This window comes from Dendrobates tinctorius, unplaced genomic scaffold (genome assembly GCF_039654945.1).
Source record: "Dendrobates tinctorius isolate UK_male_01 unplaced genomic scaffold, ASM3965494v1 ptg000019l, whole genome shotgun sequence".
Lineage (NCBI taxonomy): Eukaryota > Metazoa > Chordata > Amphibia > Anura > Dendrobatidae > Dendrobates > Dendrobates tinctorius.
Window position 1 is genome coordinate 62197775 of NW_027361687.1, and position 22718 is coordinate 62220492.

Here is a 22718-nt window from a genome sequence, read left to right on the forward strand (position 1 = left end):
TAGATGTGGACGGAAAAGAAAAATTGACAAGAGATTTCAACGCAAGATTGTGCGGATGTTGGATAAAGAACCTCGACTAACATCCAAACAAGTTCAAGCTGCCCTGCAGTCCGAGGGTACAGCAGTGTCAACCCATACTATCCGTCAGCGTCTGAATGAAAAGGGACTGTATGGTAGGAGACCCAGGAAGACCCCACTTTTTACCCCGAGACATAAAAAAGTCAGGCTAGAGTTTGCCAAAACTTACCTGAAAAAGCCTAAAAAGTTTTGGAAGAATGTTCTCTGATCAGATGAGACAAAAGTAAAGCTTTTGGGGCAAAGGCATCAACATAGAGTTTACAGGAGAAAAAAAGAGGCATTCAAAGAAAAGACCATGGTCCCTACAGTCAAACAAGGCGGAGGTTCCCTGATGTTTTGGGGTTGCTTTGCTGCCTCTGGCACTGGACTGCTTGACCGTGTGCATGGCATTATGAAGTCTGAAGACTACCAACAAATTTTGCAGCATAATGTAGAGCCCAGTGTGAGAAAGCTGGGTCACCCTTAGAGGTCATGGATCTTCCAGCAGGACAATGACCCAAAACACACTTCAAAAAGCACTAGAAAATGGTTTGAGAGAAAGCACTGGAAATTTCTAAGGTGGCCAGCAATGAGTCCAGACCTGAATCCCATAGAACACCTGTGGAGAGATCTAAAAATGGCAGTTTGGAGAAGGCACCCTTCAAATATCAGGGACCTGGAGCAGTTTGCCAAAGAAGAATGGTCTAAAATTCCAGCAGAGCATTGTAAGAAACTCATTGATGGTTACCGGAAGCGGTTGGTCGCAGTTATTTTGGCTAAAGGTTGTGCAACTAAGTATTAGGCGGAGGGTGCCAATACTTTTGTCTGGCCCATTTTTGGAGTTTTGTGTGAAATGATCAATGATTTGCTTTTTGCTTCATTCTCTTTTGTGTTTTTTCATTTAAGACAAATTAAATGAAGATAATAATACCAAAGAATTTGTGTTTGCAATCATTTTCAGGAAGAAACTGAGTATTATCTGACAGAATTGCAGGGGTGTCAATACTTTTGGCCACAACTGTATATTCTATGTGTATATATCTAGTGTTTTGTATCCTGTCAGTGTGATTTTACTGTATGCGGTACATGAATTGTTGGATTTTCAAAGGACACTGGTGTGTAAAAATCAGACAAAACTTGCATGGTACGAATGCTGTGCAATTTTTTCTCGCACCCATAGGCTTTCAATGGCGAGTCTCGGCCGATATACGTTGCAAATCGCAGCATGCTGCAATTTCACTCGCACGTATAATACGGCCAAGAAAAAGAAACGGTGATGGGAGCTGGCCCCATAGATTAACCCTTTTACCCCCGACGGTGGTTTGCATGTCAATCCCCGGGCCAATTTTTACAATTCTGACCACTGTCCCTTTATGAGGTAATAACTCTGGAACGCTTCCATGGATCCTGGTGATTCTGACACTGTTTTCTCGTGACATATTGTACTTCATGTTAGTGGTAAAATTTCATTCATATAACTTGCGTTTATTTGTGAAAAAAATGGAAATTTGACAAAAATTTTGAAAATTTCGCAATTTTCCAGCTTTTAATTTTTATGCCCTTAAATCACAGAGATACGGCACACAAAAAACTTAATAAGTAACATTTCCCACATGTTTACTTTACATCAGCACAATTTTGGAACCAAAATTTTTTTGTTAGGAAGTTATAAGGGTTAAAAGTTGACCAGCGATTTCTCATTTTACAACACCATTGTATTTTTAGGGACCACATCACATTTAAAGTCACTTTGAGAGGTCTATATGATAGAAAATACCCAAAAGTGACACCATTCTAAAAACTGCACCCCTCAAGGTGCTCAAAACCACATTCAAGAAGTTTATTAACCCTTCAGGTGCTTCACAGGAATTTTTTGAATGTTTAAGAAAAATGAATATTTAACTTTTTCACAAAAACAATTACTTCAGGTCCAATTTTTTTATTTTACCAAGGGTAACAGGAGATATTGGACTGCAAAAGTTATTGTGTAATTTGTTCTGAGTACGCTGATACCTGATATGTGAGGGTGGAACCACTGTTACGGCGCATGGCAGAGCTTCGAAGGGAACTAGCGCCGTTTGACGCAAAATTGGCTAGAATTGAGATCGGGCGCCATGTCACATTTCGAGAGCCCCTGATGTGCCTAAACAGTGGAAACTCCCCACAAGTGACCCCATTTTGGAAACTAGACCCCCCAAGGAGCTTATCTGGATATGTGGTGAGAACTTTGAACCCCCAAGGGCTTCACAGAAGTTTATAATGTACAATTAAAAAATCATATTTTTTTCCACAAAAATTATCTTTTCACCCCCAATTTTTATTTTCCCAAGAGAAACAGGACACCAAGTTATTGTACAATTTGTCCTGAGTACGCTGATACCCCATATGTGGGGGTAAACCACTATTTGGGCTCATGGCAGAGCTCGAAAGGGAAGCAGCTCCATTTGACTTTTTTGGCTGGAGTTGAGATCAGACGCCATGCTGCGTTTGGAGAGCCCCTGATGTGCCCAAACAGTGGAAACCCCCCCAATTCTAACTCCAACCCTAACCCCAACACACCCCTAATCCTAATCTCAGCCCTAACCCTAGCCCTAACCCTAATGGGAAAATGGAAATAAATATTTTTTTTTATTTTATTATTTTTCCCTAACTAAGGGGGTGATAACGGGGGGGTTTGATTTACTATTTATGGCGGTTTTTATGTTTGGCAGCTGTCACACGCTAAAAGACGCTTTTTATTGTAAAAATAGTTTTTGCATCACCACATATTGAGAGCTATAATTTTTCCGTATTTTGACCCACCGAGTCATGTGAGGTCTTATTTTTTGCGGGACGAGTTGACGTTTTTATTGGTATTATTTTCGGGCACGTGACATTTTTTGATCGCTTTTTATTCCGATTTTTGTGATGCAGAATAAACAAAAACAAGCATTTCAAGAATTTCTTTTGGGGGGGTTGCGTTTACACTGTTCCGCGTGCGGTAAAATTGATAAGGCGGTTTTATTCTTTGGGTCAGTACAATTACAGTGATACCTCATTTATGTCTTTTTTTATGTTTTGGCGCTTTTATGCAATGAAAACTATTTTATATAAAAAATAATTATTTTTGCATCGCTTTATTCTGCGAGCTATAACTTTTTTATTTTTTCACTAATGATGCTGTGTGGCAGCTCGTTTTTTGCGGGACAAGATGACGTTTTCAGCGGTACCATGGTTATTTATATACGTCTTTTTGATCGCGCGTTATTGCACTTTTTGTTTGGCGGTATGAGGATAAAGAATTGTTTTTTGCTTTGTTTTTTTGTTTTTTTTTTAAGGGGTTCACTAAAGGGGTTAACTAGTGGGACAGTTTTGTAGGGCAGGTCGTTATGGACGCGGCGATACTAAATATGTGTACTTTTATTGTTTTTTTTTTCTTATTTAGAAAAAAAGAATTTATTAGGGAATATATATTTTTTTATTTATTTTAGGATTTTTTTTAAATTATTTTTGCAAGTGTTTTTTTTTTTTTTACATTATTATATTGACCTGGTGGGGACATCACTATCTTGTGTCAGATCGCAGATCTGACACTTAGAACAGCGCTGTGTCAGATCAGCGATCTGACAGGCGCTGCTGCAGGCTTCCTCATGCCTGCTTTCAGCAGGCAGCGAGGAAGTCGCCTCGCTGCAGGACCCCGAAGGCCCCCGCGGCCATATTGGATCCGGGGGCCTGCAGGGAGGAGGACTCTCGGAGCGACCCAGCACATCGCGTTGCTCCGGGGGTCGCAGGGATGCACGGAGGGAGCCCCCTCCCTGCACGTTTCTCTCCTATGCCCCCCCGGTACACTGCGATCATGTTTGATCGCAGTGTGCCATGGGTTAATGTGCCGGGGTGGTCCGTGAACACCCCTGACATATAGTGTCGGGTGTCAGCTGTGATTATCAGCTGACACCCGACTGCGATCAGCGGCGCTCCCCTCGTGAGCGTCGCTGATTGCGTGTGATGTAATATTCCGTCCATGAGAATTAGGTCCCAGGTCACATGGACGGAATATTACGTCCAATGTAGGAAAGGGGTTAACAGTGGCCCGAGTGCTATGCGATTTTTTCTCGCATATCACTCGTCCGTATTCCTCGCTAGTGTGACTCCAGCCTTATGCTAGTTATATTCTGCACATGGGGGCAGCATTATAATAGTTATATTCTTGTACATGGAGGAGGCAGTATTAAATCCAGAGTACAGGATTATTGTAATTAGTGTCCACAGGGGGCAGTATTGAACCTTACCTCCGCGAGTGACATTTTTCCATCTAGTTGGTGTTCGGACCCTTCGGGGTTAGATGTGTTCCCCCAGTGCAGGTGAAGCTGGACAGCGGTATAATTGTTTGGCAGTCCGCTGAGTTGCATTGATGGCGGTAGAGAAAGCTTTACTGGTGTAAATAAGAACAAGGTGGTTAATTATTAGTCTTCTATTGTTATTTTAACAAGACTTTCCCACAATTTATTTTCTATGGGAACGACCTGTGTAAATTTATGGACAGCTTTATAATGACTCGTCTCATCACTGGCATCTCCACACTGTGGAGGACCCCGAAGGACCCCGGTGGGCTCCAGGGACGTATGTTTAAGAACAGATTACTGTTTGTTTTTTTTCCTACAATTCGGCTTTAAATCCAGCCCTGTATCTGTTCCCAACCAACTCTTCCTGTACAAAAGTCTTCTTCTCACCCTTTACACCGTCATTGAATGTCCCTTTTTATCGCCCGCACTTCCAGCTCCCCGGCCACACTCTATTCTATCCTTTACAAAGTGACAATTGTCCCTAGTCGCTTCTCCTGACAGAGCCTCTTATCCCCAATTCCTCCAGGATCTGGGCCAGCCGAGCTTTTTGTCTTCATAGCTCTGTGCCAAGATTTACCAACAAAATATATGTCACCAGCCCGTCTCATCCTCAAATATTTTGGATGGTAGTACCGCGAACTTCTATCACTCGATCCCGTCAGTAACGCAGTGGGCATGGGGTGGGACGCATGCACTCATCCAGACCCCGTACACCTGACACAGTCATCTATCAGCGCCTGTCTGCCTAAATAGACATGACCTGAATATAGCACTGGCTATACCAGAGAACAAAGAAACAATAAGCATAAAATCGGTATTTTCCACTTTAAAGGGTTATTGTCATCTGTGTATATGGATTATAGTTAGATAGCGCTTATAAAAACTATCACTTTTGCAATTCACTGCTTCTTAAAATTTGCAACCGTTCTTGAGCTACAAATTCTCTTCTTTTCTTTCCAACTCATTGCCTAGGAGACCGACCACCGCTGCTGTCTATCTTGTAAGCACTGCACTGAAGCTAGCCGGGATTAAGTAACTGCGCTCTCCAGTGATCCAGGCCAGCTTCACAACATTGCTTACAAGCTCAATAGAAGAGAGCTTGTAAGCACTATGTATCTTGGAAGCACTACGTATGTTGTGCTGTCTATCTGCGGTGGTTGGTCTCCAAGGCAACAAACTGTAAACAAAAAAGTGTTAATATCTCAAAAACAGCTGAAAATTTTAATAAGCAGTAAATTGCAAACATGCTTGTGTTTACAAGCACTGTCCAACATAATCCATTCATGAAGATGGGAATAACCCTTTTAAGGCTGTTTGTAGCAATCTTGTGCCGACTAATAGGAATGTGACCCGGTAGATGGAACCCATTCTTTGGCTCATCTTCTGCTTGGAGAATAAGCGGGAATACAACCACTCCATTTCCATAAACCATAATGGAAATACCCTGCTTTGCTACCAGTGACCATGTCATTTTGTATATCGGCTCTGCCTGGTTTCTCACAATTAAATGGAATAGGGATGAGATGCAATACCAGACACAGCCCGTGGCTAAGGGGTGGCGCTGTATCTTTTACCCCTTGTTGACATCTGCCATACATCATACATAGCAGGACATAAGAGCTGAGCCTGCTGCATGCACAGCAAGGAAGGGTTAAATGTTTGAGGGAACAGGCTCAATAATTTGGCACATGACACTGTAAATGTATTAATGGAGTCACTATAGGATGCAAGATTCCCACTCAGTAAGACTGTTGCCTGTAGCATCCAATCACAGCCCTGCTTTCATTTTTCATACTGCTGTGGAAAACTAAAAGTTGTGCTCTGATTGGTTGCTATGGGTAAGGGTACCGTTACACTTAGCGATCCACCAGTGATCCCGACAACGATATGGATCGCTGGTGCATCGCTAAGTGGTCGCTAATGAGCTGCCACACAGGGAGATCTCACCAGCGACATAGCAGCGGTCGGGGGTCGTTACTTACCTGTCAGACGCGGTGATCCTGGCGTCCTCCCGCGTCACTCGTCGGCGCCACAGGAAGCCCAGCAGGAAGCGCCCGACGAGAAATGGTCCAGGACGTTCTCGCGCAATCAGCGATGAGCAGCGGGGGAGCCGGTCGGAGGCAAGTATCACATGTAGCTATATCGCTAGCAATATCGCTGCTGCGTCACAAAACCAGTGACGTTACAGCGATATCGCTATGTGTAACGGGGGCTTAACGCAGAATTTAGCTATTAGGCAGTGGTGAAAAATGAGGCCTAAATTGTTTTGTGAGGATGGTGACCTCCTGGACAGTGTGTAAATGACTCCATTGTCTCCAGTCAACCAAGCCAAAACATAAGAATGGCTAATTAGTATACAGATAATAAATGACAATAGTGACAATAGCTGCTTATCATCTTAGTGGCTAATAAAATGGAGTTGTTTGTTGTCCATTGTAATCTTTGCTAGGGGTTAGCCCCCACATAGTAGGACTTCTCTTTAACAAAGGAAGCTATGCTTATCAGGTGAAACATTCTTCACAGCTGAGAAGAAGCCATTATATTCAAAGGCCTACTATAGATTCATGTCTGCCTCATGAGACAACCCCTTGAAGGACTTGATGTGTTTCCCATGGAAGTTCCTCAAATGAACCCCCCCCCAAAGTGGCGCATAGTTGTGTCCCTGGGAATAGATAATCTCTTCAGCTGGTGACCACCTGGTTTTGTATATACAGGTCCATAATGGTCGCCTTACAACTTTTGACAAAAATACCCATGAACAGATGTAACCCATTAGCTAAATGTAGCCAAGGAGCTTCTCCAGGCATGAGCTTTAATTGAGGAGTCCCCAGTCTCTGCCATATTGTAAATGAAGTTTTGTGTCATTTGTGGCTGTGCTTCATAGGAGGACCCAGATGGCAGTGAAGGCTCCAGAATGGCATGGTGAAACATCCGCAGCACCCTACCACTGCATCTTTGGGGGCCAATTGGGTACCCCACCACTTAGCAATCATTTAAAATGTTACTGTCAGCGATTGACATCTAATTGACCAAACCGATTTAATGAGCCATTCGCAGTTTCACTGTACCGTCCGTGTGTACTTACACGTGCATAGCTTAATCTTTGAGACAAGATGCTGTTGCTGTTTGGTTAAACAGCAGTGATCAGTGCTCGCTCCGGCCATTGCTGGTAGAGGCAGGTGCTGGCAGTGTAACACAGCCAGCACCCACCATGGATAGTGGGGGTCAGCTCATAAGCCTGCTGCTTACACACAGACCCAACCTGTAACCAACATATACCACGTAGATCGTGAGGGGTTCAAAATATGGATTTTTTTTCTTCTAAAACCTCACCATCTCTGCGTAGGATTGTGTGTGGTATTGTAGCTCAGTCCCCTTCACGTCACCCTAGCTGGGCTGCAATACCACACAAGACCAACTGATAGATGTGGGGCAGTATATGGAAAAGAGAGCTGCCATGTTTTTCTAATTCTAAGCAACACTGATAGATAATAATCTCTCTCTCTCTCTCTCTCTCTATATATATAAAAACAAGTGTATGTGTATTAAGCCCCGCCCCTCATTAGATGTCATAATGGTTGCCATGGCGACGCTGATGTCATAATAGGTTGCAATGGTAACAGTTATGTCATAATGGTTGCCATGGTGATGATGATGTCATAATAAGTTGCAATGGTGACGGTTATGTCATAATGGTTGCCATGGTCACGATGATGTCATAATGGGTATATGGGCACAGGATTATGGGATGGAGGATGTGTGATGGGTATATGGGCACTGGACTATGGGATGGAGGATATGTATGATGGGGTATATGGGCACGGGACTATGTGATGGCGGATATGTATGACTGGAATATGGGCACAGGACTATGGGATGGAGGATGTGTATGATGGGTATATGGGCATGGGACTATGGATTGGAGGATTTGTTATGGGTAAATGGGCACTAGACTATGGGATGGAGGATGTGTGATGGGTATATGGACACTGGACTATGGGATGGAGGATATGTATGACGGGTATATGGACACTGGACTATGGGATGGAGGATGTGTGATGGGAATATGGGCACGGGACTATGGGATGGAGGATGTGTGATGGGTATATGGGCACTGGACTATGGGATGGAGCATATGTATGACGGGTATATGGACACTGGACTATGGGATGGAGGATGTGTGATGGGTATATGGGCACAGGACTATGGGATGGAGGATATGTGTGATGGGTATATGGGCATGGGCCTATGGGATCGTGGATATGTATGATGGGGTATATGGACATGGGACTATGGGATGGAGGATATGTATGACTGGAATATGGGCACAGGACTATGGGATGGAGGATGTGTATGATGGGTATATGGGCATGGGACTATGGATTGGAGGATTTGTTATGGGTAAATGGGCACTAGACTATGGGATGAAGGATGTATGATGGGTATATGGGCATGGGACTATGGGATGGAGGATGTGTGATGGGTATATGGGCACTGGACTGTGGGATGGAGGATATGTATGATGGGTATATGGCCACGGGACTATGGGATGGCGGATATGTAAGATGGGTATATGAGCACGGGACTATGAAATGGCGGATATGTGTGATGGGTATATGGGCACGGGACTATGGGATGGAGGATGTGTGATGGGCATATGGGCACAGGACTATGGGATGGAGGATGTGTGATGGGTATATGGGCACTGGACTATGGAATGGCGGATATGTGTGATGGGTATATGGGCACGGGACTATGGGATGGAGGATGTGTGATGGGTATATGGGCACGGGACTATGGGATGGAGGATGTGTGATGGGTATATGGGCACGAGACTATGGGATGAGGATAATCATTATAATTTGTTATAACTAACCACAGTTAGTTACTATGCCCGGGCAATACCGGGCTCTTCAGCTAGTTTAATCTAAATTCCATTTTCTATGACAGTGCAGAAGAAAAAGAATCCATTACAAAGCTGGATGTGAGCCTGGGGGATGACGAAGCATCTTCATATCGGTAAAATATCTTTCAATTCAGTAGTGGAAAAATAAATATCAATCTAAATTAATGGAAAAGACCTCAAAACCACCAGATTCTTCACTCTGCCCTGAGGATTATGTGATATTATGCAACACTTATCAAAGCACATTAAATAAAGCCACCAATGGATATAGTGCCTACATAATACCACAATATAGTACCCACATAATGCCACCATACAGTGTGCATGTAATACCGCTCCTACACTGCTCTTATAATACTACCATACAGTGTCAATAATACAACCATACAATGAAAAAGTAATATTGCTATATATTACCCACATAATACTATTATACACTGACCCCATAGTACCCCGCTATACACTGACCAAATACAACTATACATTGCCCATTTATTAATATCATTCAGTGCCCATATAATACCACCATACAGTGTGCATGTAATGCCGCCACACACTGCTCTTCTACTACCATACACTGCCAATATACCACAATGCACTGAAATAATACTACTATATAGTGCCCAATACCATTATACACTGACCCCATAATAATGCCATACACTGCCCAAATAATATTGCCATATACCACCCATGTAATACTGTCATACAGTAACCATATAATACCGCCACACACTGCTCATATATTACTGCCATAAAGTGCTCATTTATTGCAGCCATATACTTCCCACATAATAGCTCCATATAGTGCCCATATAATAGCGCCATATGTTGTTCATATAATACTGTCATACACTGCCTATATAATACTGCCATACAATGTCTATGTAATACCACCATACAGTGCCCATATAATAGCGGCATATGGTGCGATATAATACTGCCATACACTGCCTTTGTAATACTGTTATACAGTGCCACCATACAATGCCCATGTAACACTGCCAAACAGTGCCCATATAATACCGCCATATACTGCCCACTTAATAGTGCCATATAAAGAACCCATGTGATGTCCCAGTTACCTGTGTGCCCGTTGTTACTGAGGGTGAATGGAGCACCACCCGGAGAGCTGTATCCCTCTGGACGTATGGGCGGTAAGGTGCCATCATAGGACACATCTGCAGTCTTAATATTGATGGGGGACTGGGCCATCCCATCACAGTCCGGATAAGACTCGGCCCAGTGATCCTGCCCGTGGTCACCTGGTAGAGGAAATTGAGAAGAGGAATCCAATTTTTCAGTCATATACCATATGGACAAAAGTATGTGCCCCCTTATTACACCTCCCATTCTACATGTATAGCATTAGTATGGCGTTGGCCCCCTTTTGGGCCCAATTAGAAAGCTGCTTTGGGAATGTTGATACCTATTAACGCCTTCCCCCTTTGTTTGGAGCCGTTTTTTTATAAGCTGCCCCCATTGGTCACAATGATATATCGATGTCAGTCCTGTAATATATAGCCATCTATTTTTGTCTGCCCCCTCTATGGCCGCCACGACCAGAAGCCCGGGCACAGGTAACATTCGCTGAGTCAGGCCCAGAGATGAAGCCATAATCCTTCCTAAATACTACTAGTAAGTATATATAGTATATATATCAGCTGCCTAAAATGGGCCGTGAACCCACCTTCCTATAGTGGATACTATAGATTCATGGGGGTCTGGGTTCCAGTGTCGCTGCCCAATGTGTGTGTGGCAGGTGGTGTTCCTCTGTGCACAGAATATAGGATCAGGGGGTGTGATGAGCGCACTTTGGCCCCATATAATTAGGGGAATCATGCGGGTGCACAGAAATCAGAGAAACAAATGAAGCGAAAAGGGAACAGGAAAATTAGGGCTTCCGACCAAACGGGCCACGTGACCCGCACAGGGGCGGAGGCGGCTGTGTTGTATGATCACCCATTATTAGTCCAAGACTGAGGCACAAAGTTCCAGCTTTGACTAAATGATACTGAATTTACACAATGGGGATGAGTGGAGGGTGATAGGGAAGATTCCTCAGCAGCACAGAGTATTTCAGGGCAGGATATTTTGGGCCAGTGACCCATCTATTCATGTGATCTCTGTAAACTACATAACAGGAGGAGATCGGGGAGATCACCAAAGACAGATAAAGAAACGTCCACCAGCAGCACAGAGTATTTCAGGAAAGAAGTAACTCATTCATGTAATGAGTTAGTGTCATCATGTGAGTAGGGGGGTGATGGGACCCACTGATGCTCTCCTTCTAATTGGCACCATCCCCTTCCCCCAATTCCATGACCTCCATCTTATAATTTAAATGGGAATATCTTGGGAAAATCTGATACTAAAATGCATCACTACATGACAGCTTTCTCTCCATTGTGTCCTCTTTTTATAGCTGCCCTTCAAGTCCTGTATTGTTTATGTTGGCGGTGTCAGAGGAGGGCGCATTCACCACCTCCTGGATGGTGGGTCATTTACATATGAATGAACCCCTTTATCTCTAGGCTAATTTGGATTCAGGAAATGATCCCCTAGTTGTTAAGTAATAAGGGATTTGGTCTCTTCCCTTGTGAAGACCCCCTTACCCTCTCCTGATCCCACACATGAATTATATAATAAACCAAGGGAAGCCTCTCTTACTGCAGGACGCCTGCATCCAAGCTCCCATTCACCTTCACAAGGGTGCCCTAAATATAGACGGGACCCAAAAATAGTGCCGGACTCGTCACATATCAGGCCAGAAAGTGAGAGGCGTTTTTGTCTACACTGACAAGATAACGGGGAGAGTGTTTTCAGAGAAGGGTGACTAGAGGGATCATGGCTAGGATGCGATGTACTCCGGCCCCCACGTGAGAGAGATGATTTACCCCACAGGTTAAACAGAAGAGCCCGGCATAGAGAGAAGAGTCTGCTTGGCAGGTCCCTCTGGCTGCTCGCCGCCCAGGTCAGCTTGATTGACAACTTTATTCCTCATTTGTAGACTTGTCAATTAAGCAGATCCTTCCATACCCATGGGTCATCTCTCCCCACCCCTCCGAGCCCCAGATTTATCTATCCCCACCCAACCCCTCCACTCCCCAGACTAATCTCTCTCAACCTCTTCGCTCCCCAGACTAATATCTCCTCATCCCACTGCTCCCCAGACTTATCTATCCCTACCCAACCCCTCCGCTCCCCAAAATTCTCTCTCCCCATCCCTTCACAGCCCAGATTCATATATGCACACCCCACCGCTCCCCAGACTAATTTCTCCTCAACCCTCCTTTCCCCAAATTAATGTCTCGCCACCGCTCCCTAGACTAATCTCTCCACACCCCACCACTCCCCAAACTAATCTCTCGCCACCCCACCGCTCCCCAAACTAATATCTCTCCCACCCCACCACTCTCCAAACTAATCTCTCCCCACCCCACCGCTCCCCAAACTAATCTCTCAACACCCCACTGCTCCCCAGACTAATCTCTCCACACCCCACCGCTCTCCAGACTAATCTCTCCCCACCTCTCTGCTCCCCAGACTATTCTCTCTCGATCCCACCGCTCCCTAGACTCATCTATCCCTACCCAATCCCTCTGCTCCCCAGAATTATCTCTCCCCACCCCTTCACGCCCCAAACTCCTCTCTTCCCACCTCATCCGTGACCCAGACTGATCAATCCCCACCCCACCGCTCCCTAGTCTAATCTCTCCCCACCCCACCGCTCCCTAGACTAATCTCTCCCCACCCCTCCATGCTCCAGACTAATTATCTCCATCCTACTGCTCCCCAGATTAATCTCTCCCCACTCCTCCGTGCCCCAGACTAATTTCTCCCCACCTCTCCGTGCCCCAGACTAATCTCTCTCCACCCCTCCATTCTCCAGACTAATCTCTCCCCACCCCTCCGTGCCCCAGACTAATCTCTCCCCACCCCTCTGTGCCCCAGACTAATCTCTCCCCCATCCCTCCGTGCCCCAGACTAATCTCTCCCCACACCTCTGTGCCCCGGACTCATTTCTCCATGCCTGCCTCTCATACTCATCTCTCCACACCACTCTGTGCCCCATACTCATCTCTCTGCACCTCGTCTCCCAGACTCATCTCTCCACAACCCTAAGTGCGCCGAATTCATCTCTCTGCTCCCCACCTCGCAGACTCAACTGTCCTCACCTATCTGTGCCACACACTCCTCTCTCTGCACCCTTCTGTGTCCCGGACTCCTCTCTCCGTACCCCGGACTCATCTCTCCGCAAAGCGCCGTGCCCCGGACTCATCTCTCCGCACCGCTCTGTGCCTCGGACTCATCTCTCCGCACCGGTCTGTGCCCCGGACTCATCTCTCTGCACCGCTCCGTGCCCCGGACTCATCTCTCCGCACCACTCCATGCCCCGGACTCATCTCTCCGCACCGCTCCGTGCCCTGGACTCATCTCTCCGCACCACTCTGTGCCTTGGACTCATCTCTCTGCACCCCGCACTCATCTCTCCGCACCCCTACATGCCCCAGACTTATCTCTCTGCACCCCGCCTCCCATACTCATGTCTAGGATTCGTCACAACATCATTTTAGCTGGAGCTCTGCATCTGCTAGCTGAAATCATACTCTACCAATATGAGATCATTGGAGGGTCAGCCATGATGAATGTCTAGAAGACCGTCCTTGACATCCTTGGTCTTGCTTCTCCATCTAGACAAGGTATCTTCTATATACAGTATATAAAAACAAGTGTATGTGTGTGTGTGTGTGTGTGTGTGTGTGTGTATGTGTGTCTGTATGAAGTCCCGCCCCTCATTATGATGTCATAATGGTTGTCATGGCGACACTGATGTCATAATAGGTTGCAATGGCGAAAATTATGTCATAATGGTTGCCGTGGCGACAATGATGTCATAATAGGTTGCAATGGTGACGGTTATGCCATAGTGGTTGCCATGGTGACGATGATGTCATAATAGGTTGCAATGATTACGGTTATGTCATAATGCTTGCCATGGTGACGATGTCATAATGGGTATATGGGCACGGGACTATGGGATGGAGGATGTGTGATGGGTATATGGGCACTGGACTATGGGATGGAGGATATGTATGATGGGTATATGGGCATGGGACTATGGGATGGAGGATATGTATGATGGGTAAATGGGCACTGGACTATGGTATGGAGGATGTGTGATGGGTATATGGGCACGGGACTATGGGATGGAGGATGTGTGATGGGTATATTGGCACTGGACTATGGGATGAGGATACGTATGATGGGTATATGGGCATGGGACTATGGGATGGAGGATATGTATGATGGGTATATGGGCACTGGACTATGGGATGGAGGATGTGTGATGGGTATATGGGCACGGGACTATGGGATGGAGGATGTGTGATGGGTATATTGGCACTGGACTATGGGATGGAGGATATGTATGATGGGTATATGGACATGGGACTATGGGATGGAGGATATGTATGATGGGTATATGGGCACTGGACTATGGGATGGAGGATGTGTGATGGGTATATGGGCACTGGACTATGGGATGGAGGATATGTATGATGGGTATATGGGCATGGGACTATGGGATGGAGGATATGTATGATGGGTAAATGGGCACTGGACTATGGGATGGAGGATGTGTGATGGGTATATGGGCATGGGACTATGGGATGGAGGATGTGTGATGGGTATATTGGCACTGGACTATGGGATGGAGGATATGTATGATGGGTATATGGGCATGGGACTATGGGATGGAGGATATGTATGATGGGTATATGGGCACGGGACTATGGGATGGAGGATGTGTCATGGGTATATGGGCACTGGACTATGGGATGGAGGATATGTATGATGGGTATATGGGCATGGGACTATGGGATGGAGGATATATATGATGGGTAAATGGGCACTGGACTATGGGATGGAGGATGTGTGATGGGTATATGGGCACGGGACTATGGGATGGAGGATGTGTGATGGGTATATTGGCACTGGACTATGGGATGAGGATACGTATGATGGGTATATGGGCATGGGACTATGGGATGGAGGATATGTATGATGGGTATATGGGCACTGGACTATGGGATGGAGGATGTGTGATGGGTATATGGGCACGGGACTATGGGATGGAGGATGTGTGATGGGTATATTGGCACTGGACTATGGGATGGAGGATATGTATGATGGGTATATGGGCATGGGACTATGGGATGGAGGATATGTATGATGGGTATATGGGCACTGGACTATGGGATGGAGGATATGTATGATGGGTATATGGGCATGGGACTATGGGATGGAGGATATGTATGATGGGTAAATGGGCACTGGACTATGGGATGGAGGATGTGTGATGGGTATATGGGCATGGGACTATGGGATGGAGGATGTGTGATGGGTATATTGGCACTGGACTATGGGATGGAGGATATGTATGATGGGTATATGGGCATGGGACTATGGGATGGAGGATATGTATGATGGGTATATGGGCACGGGACTATGGGATGGAGGATGTGTCATGGGTATATGGGCACTGGACTATGGGATGGAGGATATGTATGATGGGTATATGGGCATGGGACTATGGGATGGAGGATATATATGATGGGTAAATGGGCACTGGACTATGGGATGGAGGATGTGTGATGGGTATATGGGCACGGGACTATGGGATGGAGGATGTGTGATGGGTATATTGGCACTGGACTATGGGATGAGGATACGTATGATGGGTATATGGGCATGGGACTATGGGATGGAGGATATGTATGATGGGTATATGGGCACTGGACTATGGGATGGAGGATGTGTGATGGGTATATGGGCACGGGACTATGGGATGGAGGATGTGTGATGGGTATATTGGCACTGGACTATGGGATGGAGGATATGTATGATGGGTATATGGGCATGGGACTATGGGATGGAGGATATGTATGATGGGTATATGGGCACTGGACTATGGGATGGAGGATGTGTGATGGGTATATGGGCACGGGACTATGGGATGGAGGATGTGTGATGGGTATATTGGCACTGGACTATGGGATGAGGATATGTATGATGGGTATATGGGCATGGGACTATGAGATGGAGTATAATTATTATAATTTGTTATAACTACCCACAGTTAGTTACTATGCCCGGGCAACGCCGGGCTCTTCAGCTAGTGTTATATATTTGTAAAACATCACTTCTCACCTGTATAAGTCCACGAAGCACCTAGAGGGTAAGAAAAAACAAAAATAATGATGGTTATCATCAACAAAAAAAAGCACAATTAACTGGTTAAAAAGGTTTCAAAAAACATTAATTGCCTAGGTAAGTGGCAACTTCCAAATGTAAATCACCACAAAAAGAAAATTAGGAAGCTATAACACCATAAAATTACAAGAAATTTTTATTGAAAATCATTTAAAAATTGATACACCAATTTGATTAAAAAAAGGGGACAAACTGCAAAAAAGGTCACTAGAAAAATCACAGAAAACCTGATTGAGCATGTAAGAATCAAATATTAGGTATATGATCCAGCAAAGAAACAAGTGCATGTATATTGTATTAACAAATAATTAATTGGTCCATAAGTAAAATGCTAAATGCATACAGAGCCGAAAAAGAAACGGCTTCAATGAGACCAGAAATATGAAAAGTGCTTTATATATTGCATAAAGTGCATAGCAACTGCGGGATAGAATCACCCATATATAACTCACAATCAGGTGGGACAGCTAATTAGTATAACAAACCTAATATCCTCAAAGGTAAATTACCCAAAATACAAGTAGTAAACGCCACTATAAAAGTGTGCAAAAGAAGTATCACGAGGAACGATTGATAGACAGTTATAATAGCTGAATGAAATTCTCTGTACCTCTAGTGAGCTGTGGCACCCTGACGCGTGTTTCGCGTTCTGCTTTTTCCAATATATACGCACACTCCCTTGGAAAAAGCAGAACGTGAAACGCGCGTCGGGGTGCCACGGGTTTCAGGTACCTGATAAAACCAATGGATGCCCAAGGATTTTATCAAGCGCTCTATGGTGCAAGGCTTGATTCACTGCAATCGGCTTATCATGCTGGATCCTACCAATACAAGAACATGGGAGCAAAAATCTGTAACACTATGTTACTACATAACAGAAGTTTTGGAGGCTGATGATCAGGTCAGCACAGTGCCCTTTCTCCTCGCAGATTGCTATTTAAATTCATGATCATGGGCATCCAACAAAATAAAATCCAATGTATATAGGGCCAGCCTTTCCAGATCTGGTAAATGATCGGTCTGATGATACATTAGATACAATCAGTCAGCTATTCTGCCCCGTGAATGGATGACAGATATGGCATAGTGTATAACGTGACATAATGGCATAATGTGACAATCCCAATGTAATAACCAATTCCTCTATGTCAGGCTGTGTGCTATAAAGCCATCACTTACATCATTATCAGTCACACTACCTTTAAAGTGGCTAACCCATGAAAAAACATTTATCCTCTACATACAGAATAGAAGATGTGTGTGATTTCTGCTGGGTTCGGCTGTTAACACGCCTGACAAACCTGTGAAAGATCCCTGTGTGAATGGAGTGCGACTGAGCATGTGCGACCACTCCTATAGACATGTATGCAGCTTGGTCGCACATGCTCAGTAGTGATTTGTGCACATCGGGTCTTTAGGTTTTGTGAATTCAGCCTAAGGTGTTTTCTACCTTTTCTGAGGTCACAAAGATCAAGAGGGGTCAACAAAAAAGAGGGGTTACAGCAACCAAATACTCCCTTTAAGGGGCGGCTATCAGCTGTAATGATGTACTGGCAACTGAGGACGGAAAATATTTCAGCCAGTAATCAGCGTAAAACAAGAGCTGGTATTGTTTTCACCTCAACTCCCACTAACAAGCTTTAATTACTGCACAAAGGGTAGCCCAGGACTAATGACCAACTGAAAACCTGGCTCCAACGTGACATATCTACAGCCTCCTCCGTGATGGACACATGGGGTATCTGACAGTGCAAGGAAGAGTACGTGGCTCAAGATCAGGAATGGTGTATACTGTGTGGTCACTGAAGCCCTATCACACATGTATCTAAGCAGCCCACCATGTGTGATACTGGCTCCTGAGCCGTTTATCTAATCATATCCTGTGTTATACCATCTGCTGAGCCGTGTATCTAATCCTATTCTGTGTGATACTGACTACTGAGCTGTGTATCTATTCCTATCCTGTGTGATACTGTCTGATGAGCCGTGTATCTAACCCTATATTGTGTGATACTATCTGCTGAGCTGTGTATCTAATCCTATCCTGTGTGATACTGTCTGATGAGCCGTGTATCTAATCCTATCCTGTGTGATACTGTCTGCTGAGCCATGTATCTAATCCTATCCTGTGTGATACTGTCTGCTGAGCTGTGTATCTAATCCTATCCTGTGTGATACTGTCTGCTGAGTAATGTATCTAATCCTATCCTGCGTGATACTGTCTGCTGACATGTGTATCTAACCCTATCCTGTGTGATACTGACTGCTGAGCTGTGTATCTAATCCTATCCTGTGTGATACTGACTGCTGAACTGTGTAGCTAATCCTATCCTGTGTGATACTGACTGCTGAGCCATATATCTAATCCTATCCTGTGTGATACTGTCTGCTGAGCTGTGCATCTAATCCTATCCTGTGTGATACTGTCTGCTGAGCCATGTATCTAATCCTATCCTGTGTGATACTGTCTGCTGAGCTGTGTATCTAACCCTATCCTGTGTGATACTGTCTGCTGAGCTGTGTATCTAATCCTATCCTGTGTGATACTGACTGCTGAGCTGTGTATCTAATCCTATCCTGTGTGATACTGTATGCTGAGCCGTGTATCTAATCCTATCCTGTGTGATACTGTGTGCTGAGCTGTGTATATAATCCTATCCTGTGTGATACTGACTGCTGAGCCGTGTATCTATTCCTATCCTGTGTGATACTGTCTGATGAGCCGTGTATCTAATCCTATCCTGTGTTATACCACCTGCTGAGCCATGTATCTAATCCTATCCTGTGTGATACTGTCTGATGAGCGTGTATCTAACCCTATTCTGTGTGATACCATCTGCTGAGCTGTGTATCTAATCCTATCCTGTGTGATACTGTCTGCTGAGTAATGTATCTAATCCTATCCTGTGTGATACTGACTGCTGAGCTGTGTATCTAATCCTATCCTGTGTGATACTGTCTGCTGAGCCGTGTATCTAATCCTATCCTGTGTGATACTGTGTGCTGAGCTGTGTATATAATCCTATCCTGTGTGATACTGACTGCTGAGCCGTGTATCTATTCCTATCCTGTGTGATACTGTCTGATGAGCCGTGTATCTAATCCTATCCTGTGTTATACCACCTGCTGAGCCATGTATCTAATCCTATCCTGTGTGATACTGTCTGATGAGCGTGTATCTAACCCTATTCTGTGTGATACCATCTGCTGAGCTGTGTATCTAATCCTATCCTGTGTGATACTGTCTGCTGAGTAATGTATCTAATCCTATCCTGTGTGATACTGACTGCTGAGCTGTGTATCTAATCCTATCCTGTGTGATACTGTCTGCTGAGCTGTGTATCTAATCCTATCCTGTGTGATACTGACTGCTGAGCTGTGTATCTAATCCTATCCTGTGTGATACTGACTGCTGAGCCGTGTATCTAATCCTATCCTGTGTGATACTCTCTGCTGTGCTGCGCATCTGAGCCCTAGTAATATTTTAGTCTCTAGCAGGATGTAGCAGAGCCGAGTTGGTCTTTGGCGCTGTTGCGCAGCAGACAGACTTAAGGCAGAATAGAGCAGTGCAGCAGACATTACAGTCCTGATCTTGGGGGTATCACCGCTCTATGGGTGTCTCCGGACTGCCCCCATCTTCTTCCCCGCGTGCTTCCCTGGCATTGCACAGACTTTCCCAGACAAAACACAGAGATGGCACCATTATGAATGGACAGAGACTATTTGGCCGGGCACCAGGACCCTCCTCGTCTTCTCATCCCGAGCCCCCTGTGAACACTTCACCAGTCTGATCTCAGCGGTGGATCATTGTGGTATTACCCCTCAGCCTCCTTTGTAGACGTCTCCTCAGGGCACACGGCCGCCTATTGACCCTCCCTGTTACCACTATGAAATGGTTTACTCCGCTACTAAACTTTCCCATTTACTTTGCATTTTTTAGACCACTGCTTGCTGTTGTTGAATGGAAGCATTCTTATATACACCCAGAGCCTAAACTCCTCACACAGATGATGGCTTTGTCACAGTGTGTCAGTGAAGCCGCCTTCTCACCATACAATCTATTGCTCCCCGTTATCAGCCAGTGACAGCTCCAGTCCTCCATGATCTCCCCTTTCCCTCCAGATATTGACGCAGGAGAGCTTTGTTAGAGGGGCACTCCAGGGCTCCCTGAAAGGGGGGGTACACAATATATGAAGTTTGTGCCATTTCTGCATCTTTTTCCTAGTGCGTCAGACGTACAGGTCAGCCCCGGAGAAACCCTTACGGGAACGATGGGAAGTTCCAAAGTTTAATCCGTCCGATCCCGAAAGTTTAATCTTCCTGACTACAGAATGTTAATTAAGTCTCCAGGAAGATTAAGTGCGGAAAGATAAAGAGGGGGACCGGGGGGGGGGGGGGGGGGGGGCTGACGAGAATCACCGCAGCCATACTGTATAATTATAGATACCTGCATCACCACTAATGGCCGCTGCATCAGTAGCCACCCAGCTTTCCCAGGCTCAGATAAAGCTCTGCTATACACCACATAACCAGACTACAGCCCTCCAGAGGCTTTCCCTTCCCCTGGCGCACCTGGACGCTGCACATATATTGAATACTGGGCGCCATTCCTGACCGTGCGCCAATTTTAGGTACAGATGTAGCAGAGCTGGATTTGTCATTGAGCAGCGCCGGGTTTATCTTCACTAGGATCCAGCATGTTACGCCTTGCACTATAGTGCCATATAGCACCTCCTGACAAATCCAGCTCAGCTACATCAGCACTGCTCAGCCTTTAATACGTTTGAAGGAGACAGCGTCTTTGAAGGGCAGACACCATATCACATCTGCGCGCTCCGTACACACCTGCTACCGCTGACTGAGCGATCCTCAGGAGGAATACACAGCACGTCAGCATCCCGGACGTCCCGTAGGTGCTGCGGGCAGACATGTCGGCTGCGGGGGCTCCTGGGCTGCTCCTCCGCTGCGGACGCTCTGACAATGCGCTGAGTTTTCTGGTCCGGCAGCTTGGAAACTCCAACCTCATTGAAACTCACGGAGGCTTTTCTGCACTGCACAGCACAGCTCTTTATAAGGTGGTCCTGAATGGGCAGTGTCTGAGGGGCAGGGCTGGGGGCCAGTCAGCTGGAGGAGCCCGCACCGAGTGTGTGCCACTGGCTGCCTGTGACGTTGGAGGGCACCAATGGACACATGGCTTCATGTGCATGGAGGAAATAGGCATAGGGGGGATCGTACCCAACTTTGCCAGTCCTCCCAGTCCCCTGAATGGCACAGAATGCTTATGATATTGGTAATCATCCAGCTTTCCCTGGTCCCAAAAATGGCATGACAGGCTGGTAATGTGGTGCGTGTATTCCTCTATAGACACGCTTGGTGATAAAGCCCATCATAATGATAGCAATCAGAGAAGTCGTGGATTTTACGTGAAATCTGTGGTGAAAATCCACAGTAGAAACTGACAGGTGCTTTGTATGATGCTACAGATTGTATCGGTCCAGGATGAACCGTGAGGCTGGATATAGTCCAAGACCCCAAAGTACACCCCTACTGTACTGCAGCGGCAGCAGAAAAACGCAACATGCGACTGGCGCAGCGTCCCACCACAGAAATGTCACCTACCTGTGTCCCTCCATGCTGAGATCTCTACTGGCGGAATGCTGGAGATCAGGAGCAGAATGTAGGAGTGCGCCCTCTGCTGGACATCACAGGTAACGCAGGAACAGGAGCCGACTGCAAGAAAAATGGAAATCTACGACTATCACAGACATTCATATCTGTATATGTAGAAAACATGCAAAGGTTTATTATTGCTCCATGTCAGCTTGCATTTAAAAAAAATGAAGAAATTCTGCATGAATTGTAAATTAAAAAATTGATCGTATAAAGCTCCTCAGCGGACCTATGCATTTCTATATTAACAGACTATAAAGGAAAAAATATTCACATGTTTAACATGCACTATACAGCATTTCCTATACCGCATGTAGCCGATTATCCTTTAAAGGGTTTCTTCACCTTGATTAAGTGGCTGTGAACGCTGCTCCTACCGTGTAATGTAAACTCTGGCAGAACTTGGCTACGGAGAAGGAAGCCGGGGCAGTGTGTCCTGAAAGGACAGCGCCGCTGACATTCATTTCTGTTATATATGGGCATGTAAG

General features: G+C 45.5%; 1 protein-coding gene across 1 annotated transcript in view; it reads right to left on the minus strand.

The window, feature by feature from the left end:
- CA14 (carbonic anhydrase 14) overlaps positions 1–21614 on the minus strand; it is a 55326-nt gene extending 33712 nt beyond the window's left edge. The window contains exons 1-4 of the mRNA XM_073567116.1: positions 21406–21614; positions 16498–16518; positions 10371–10550; positions 4326–4468 (exon numbers count right to left, since the gene is read on the minus strand). Coding sequence (XP_073423217.1) covers positions 4326–4468; positions 10371–10550; positions 16498–16518; positions 21406–21586 — 525 coding nt within the window. The 5' untranslated portion in view covers positions 21587–21614. The remainder of the gene's footprint in view (positions 1–4325; positions 4469–10370; positions 10551–16497; positions 16519–21405) is intronic.
- Between the last annotated feature and the right edge of the window lie 1104 nt (positions 21615–22718).